The sequence below is a fragment of the Puccinia triticina genome, chromosome 10A (genome assembly GCF_026914185.1).
Source record: "Puccinia triticina chromosome 10A, complete sequence".
Taxonomy (NCBI): domain Eukaryota; kingdom Fungi; phylum Basidiomycota; class Pucciniomycetes; order Pucciniales; family Pucciniaceae; genus Puccinia; species Puccinia triticina.
This window is the reverse complement of record NC_070567.1, coordinates 3,286,560-3,292,522: the sequence shown is the minus strand read 5'-3', so window position 1 is coordinate 3,292,522 and position 5,963 is coordinate 3,286,560. Positions and strand designations below refer to the sequence as shown.

General features: G+C 44.4%; 1 protein-coding gene across 1 annotated transcript; it reads left to right on the top strand.

The window, feature by feature from the left end:
• Positions 1-1,070: 1,070 nt before the first annotated feature.
• PtA15_10A315 (uncharacterized protein) lies at positions 1,071-2,050 on the top strand (the record flags this gene model as incomplete). The annotated part of the gene is made up of 5 exons (XM_053160479.1): positions 1,071-1,106; positions 1,199-1,487; positions 1,557-1,648; positions 1,718-1,870; positions 1,946-2,050. The coding sequence occupies 5 exons, from the start codon at positions 1,071-1,073 to the stop codon at positions 2,048-2,050; spliced, it is 675 nt and encodes a 224-aa protein (XP_053024449.1).
• Positions 2,051-5,963: the final 3,913 nt, after the last annotated feature.

Here is a 5,963-nt window from a genome sequence, read left to right as displayed (position 1 = left end):
ACGCACAAATTGACAGAGTGCATATGATTGAGCGGAATGGTGGTAGTAAATATTCCACTATCATGCAGGGTGAATGACTAGTGGAGGCTACTCCTGACAACAGGCAGGCAATGAAAAGAAAATAGTGGAGGGAATGGGAATCTTGCAGGAGTCCGAGGTCGTCACATTTGTCCTTAAGCGTTGCTGAAGGTTGACGAAGGTGAAAAGTACCGGAAATGAGCAATTATCAAGACTGAAAGGAGAGAATCCGGGGAGGGCGCTTACATTGCCATTGACATACCGGGTGCGCCCTTTGCTGAAGTGAGACGTAAACAACAGGGGATTAATACCTTGAAGGTTCAGATTTTACACGATTTTGGGGCCGCAAGGTCCTTCAGGTTTCTTCAGGATCAAGCAAAAAAAACATGTTCAGGTTTTCTCAGTTTTGATATAATTCAAGTTTGTGTTTTGCGTTTTCATTTCTCTTGGTTTCCATTTAAAATTCTTTGATCCTTTAAGTTCTATTTCTCAGTTCGAAGTGAATTTCTATCGGGTGGCACCAAATGAGGATGAGATTATCCTCATGCGGCCCCCAGAGGACAAAATTGCGTGGAATGAGGCAAGCTATTTGTATCTTGAAGTCTCCTCTAACCGAGGTCCATTTTCTCATCTACATTTCCCTCCCAGGCCTGCACATCTTGATCTGTCATCGACAGAATCCCAGAATATCCCATGTTACTCAGATTTGAATTTGCGGATCCCAGAAGGCAAAATTCTACATGATCCAAAGTTGATCTTCTATTTGTTCAAATCTGTGACCTGTTACCATCATCGCTAATACAGATGTAGATCTATACTCTAATTTCTATTCCACTCTTGCGAAAGCAGGAGTTGGATCAGAAGCACTAACAGCTCCGTCAGGATCACCAAGATGATCCCGCAATAGCATAAATAGTGTCTGATCCTTCTCCTTGGTCCCTCACACCAACTCCGACATCTGCTCCAACGTATCACGACATCAGTGCATCACTAAAGTTAAACTGCCAATTGCAAAACCAAAAATGTCAGCTCCAAGAAGGATCAGTCACCCCATGTACTCGATGGGTCCCTTTGACATCATTGCTCCTGTCAGTCAGATGATTTCCTCCTGCATGCCAAGCTTCTCATTGAGTTTGAGATATCTGACCAACCTCTTTCCTGATTGGCTGAATTTACATAGAAAGCCAACACTTTAAACAATAACTCGAACTTTGGACAATTCAATTATTGTTCATTGGTTGTTGTTGTTGACCCGGATAGTGCAAGAGAAGTCAACCTTGAGATTGATCTGTCTGGCAACGGATCCAAGGATAATTCTTTAGCAAAGGATAATGTCTACATCCTTGCGGGCCGGTTTGTTCAGAATCCCGTGTCTTCCGAGACTGACCCGGAGACCGGAGAAAAATTTGAAGTCCAGGGGTACACGTTCTTCTTTGAGCAGGCAATGACCCTTTTGATTGGAACCACGGGTCAATATTGGAGAAGACTGGGTTCGTCATTGCTAAATAAGGTTGGAGTCTTTGGATATGGAATCATAGTCAACCGCGAACAAGTCTCAGTCAGGGGGACTAAGGACTCCGTACAAAACAATCTTCATGTAACGATGAAGCATACTGACTACCATAGCTTAGTGAGTAGATTTATTGATCCAGTTCCTTAAACATGATAATAAATATTTACGTTTACTATTGCTTTTTAGAGCAAAGGAATGATGGAATTTAATACAGTCTATATTATCCCTGGCCTCAAACACTTAGTCAGCACCTTTCACCTGTTTCAAGCTGGACGCGAAGCACTCATCGTCGGCTACTTGAATGGGTTTGACGAAGAAAACGACACTTGGCAAGTCATGGTAAGTTTTTCTGATTGACAGCAAACAGTCACCGCGCAATTCATTAATCTTTCACTCATGATATTTGTTCTTTAGGCATTATTGGTTTCAATGTCCTCGGGGGGACAAACACGGACCATCAATTTGATGTCAACCCCTGCTTCTGCAGGCTCGGAAGAGCCCCTTCAACCCAACCTGTGAGTTCCAATTTGTAATATGTCTTCCTGGGTTTCCAGTGCTAACTACTGCTACAGTAAATGTATCGGGGCCCGTAAAAACCCAACAAAAAACCCCTCCGCAAGAGTTAGCAGGTGGTATGACTGAAATGGCAAAGAAGCGATCACACAGTCCTCCAACCATGCCTCCGATTGCTTTGTCTTCTTCAGTGAGACTTTCTCCCAAGCTTATGGAAGAAGGCGAGGAAGTTGAGGAAGGCGAAGACGGCGAGTTATCTAATGCGGAAGACTATAATCACTTCACTAATACTTATCCCCCCTCCGAGAAAAGTAACCACAAAAGACCAGCCCCCCCAACCCACAACTCTACATCTGCGTCTGGCTCAAATATCCTTGCTGAGGCTCAGAAAAAGCTCAAGGGCCGCGCTTGAATTGGTCCTGTGGATCACTGATAGGTAGCAAATCATGCATGTAGATCATCTCTATCCAAATTATCAGCTCAGCCGTCTTCTATTCACAACTTCTGTCATGGTCTTTTGTATGATTGATAGTAACATGTGTAGTATGGATTTTTAACGCATCAAATTTTATGCATGTCTGATGAATCCTCCTCAACCATCCCGTGAAATGCTATCCTTGGCTTGCTACGACATGATCTGTGGTGATCAAGTGAACAATCTGATCATGTACATCTTATTTGTGCCCCGCTGTAATGGCTTCCTCCGACATGATCTGCAATTCTTGATTGAGTGGACAATCAGAGAATAATCTCTGCCCGACTGCCATTGATAAATAAGCAGTAGAGGGCTTGAACTGGATCCGCAATCCTTGCTCTCAGAAAAATTTTCCGACACGACACCACGACACCAGGAACCATGGCTCTACCACCTAGGCGCCGATTTGGTGATGTACGTCGGCAGTTACCCCCCGCGCGAGCAACCAGTACAAGCACTCGAAATCTAAGGACAAACTCTGCTCAAATCAATCCAACTCGACGTGTCCAACGCTCTGCAAACCCAATGCACAACTTGGGGCTGGGCGCTGTATATCGCTCATCATTGAATACTGAGGCGGCTTTGAGGGAACGGTTCCCCGGTCAATTTCCAGCGCACGTTGGCCAATTGAACGACCCATGTGCATCCTGCGGAGCTCTTCACTGGAAGAAGGAAAGAACAAAGAACAATCTATCAAAACAAACGGCCAGTTACTCAAGCTGCTGCGGGAAAGGGACTGTTAGCATGCCTGTCAGATACGATGAGATTGATTATCCATGGTTCATGCGCAAGCTGCTTACCAAACTTGACCAAGGTAAACTCATTTTTCTCTATTTTGAGACGGCAATAATAAGCAACATCAATTGATAGAGGTCAAATTGCATTTCCAGTTTCTCTACAGTTCCAAAGTCAAGTCAGAGCGTACAACAACGCTCTATCGTTTTCGTTGTGTGGGGCCAAGATAGACCGTTCAGTCCAAGGACAGAGAGGGATCTACACATTCAGGGTTACAGGAGCCCTCTTCCACGACATTGGTACTGTATTCCCTCAAACAGATGCTAGACCTGCTTTCTCTCAAATATATGTTGTTGGCGGTAATGATTTAAATGAAGCTGAATATTGAGCAGGGCAAGCAAGATCACCCGTGGATGTCAACTTGCTTCTACGGATTCAACAGTATTTATCCAGGAATAACTCCTACGCTCGGTTCTTCAGAATGGTTGGACGGGATTCAGAACCAGAAGACAATGTCCAGTATATTCTTAGGAATTATAATTGACCAGGACAAGATCAACGAGTTTATAACGCGCCACGGACCTTGGAAGTTGGCATGGTCATTGATAACGACGACCCCGATGCAATTGCTCCGCGAGATATCGTACTCAGGAAAATCGACGGGGGGCTCTTCCACATCACTGACGAGTTCAGCGGCTATCTTCCCATTCGTTATCCCATCTTTTTCCCTTTTGGGGAGCAAGGGTGGATCCATGGCATAGCCAGCGGAGCGGATCGAGGTAAGCATTCCAGTCTCCTGTTGTTTAGAATCACAAATAGACTGACAGTGCTCCAGATGCATCCATTTTGCAACAAGAATGGTATGCCTCGATGATATTTGATAGACAAGACAAATTTTCCGCAATCCTTAACGGCAAGAATCTGTTCCAGGAAATATTAGTGGACATGTACATCTGTGTCGAATGCTCAAGACTTGATTTTTACATATTCAACCAAGCTCTGATCAAGGCCAAACTCTACCGCAGCATTCAAGAGTCTTTTAGGGACAACATCAATGTCCAAGGAAGACGGATCATACTGCCCTCATCATTTTCTGGATCACCTCGAAATATGCTTCAACTGTACCAAGATTCAATGGCGATTGTCAGGCATTTTGGCAAACCATCTCTATTTATAACAATGACTTCAAATGCTCAATGGCCCGAAGTTTTAGAAGCATTGGAGCCTCACCAAGAGCCATCGGATTGACCAGACTTCGTTACTCGGGTGTTTCACATGAAACTGAATTCTCTACTTGACGATATTGTTAAGACCAAGAAGCTCGGCACCGTTGTAGCTTGGGTCTATACTATTGAATTCCAAAAGCGTGGCTTACCCCATGCTCATATCATGATCATCTTGGCCCCTGGAAGTATCCCGACAACTCCTGAATTGATAGACTGCTTGGTAACCGCTGAAATCCCCAATCCAGAACAAGAACCAACACTCTACTTGATTGTGACTTCTTGCATGCTCCATGGACCCTGTAACCCGAGCAGCATGTGTTGGAAGGAAGGTGCTTGCAGCAAGAAATTCCCTAAACCTTTTGTATCTGAAACAACCTTGGTCGACAGTTCTTATCCAAGTTATTGGCGCCGAGACGATGGACGGCGGGTTTTCAAAAATAATCAAGAGCTTCATAACGGTCACGTGGTTCCCTACAACAAGTATCTCTTACTACGCTACAACTGTCATATCAACACCGAGATCCCTTACGGCATTGAAGGAATGAAATATCTATTCAAGTACATATGCAAGGGTGTTGACCAATCATCAATGAAGATGACTGATGGAGACGAAACCCGGAAATTCATCAACGGGCGTTATATTGGTCCTTCAGAAGGTTAGTTTTGTTGAATGTCATCTTTTGCTGGATAAAAGAACAACTCATGACCTGTCCTGCGGTTTATCTTCAGCTGTTTGGAGGCTTTTACGATTCCCAACGAATGGTTGATACCCGCCTATCCAAAGATTACCAGTTCACTTGAATGGTGAACATACTGTGTACTATCGGGATGAAAATGGTCTCCAGAAACAGATGGAAACCGGATCGGCTGCTCGAACTGCTATGACTGAATTTTTCCGACTCAACCGATTAAATGCCATTGGATACGGTGTTCCGGCCCGGTCTCTGCTGTATCACGAATTCCCAAAATATTTTGCTTGGAACAAGAAAAAGAAACGTTTTGTCGGAAGGAAGCAAAAATCGCACATGATTGGCCGACTATACTTTGCTTCAATCAACAAAGGCAAACGCTACTTTGTCCGACTGCTGTTACTACACCGCAGAGCCGTGATTGACTGGGAAGACCTCCGGACCGTTGATGGTGTGACATTTGCATCGTTCCGTGAAGCTGCCAATGAGCTGGGATTGTTAGTCAGCAATCGTCACTATGTCGAATCCATAAACAATGCAGCCCATTGGATGACAGGTAGTGGGTTAAGATTCATGTTTTGCATGCTCTTGATTCACAGTCCGCCATCAAATTCACAAAAACTCTTGGATGATTTCATTGACCACCTGTCAGACGACCTAACGCACAGCCTTTCGCAGACCTACCACATTCAAGAACCAACGGTCGAAGATTGGAACTCGCTTTGCTATTTCTTGATTCACAAAATTTTGACTGAACATGGGAAAAGTTTATCGGACGTTGGACTTCAAGCCGT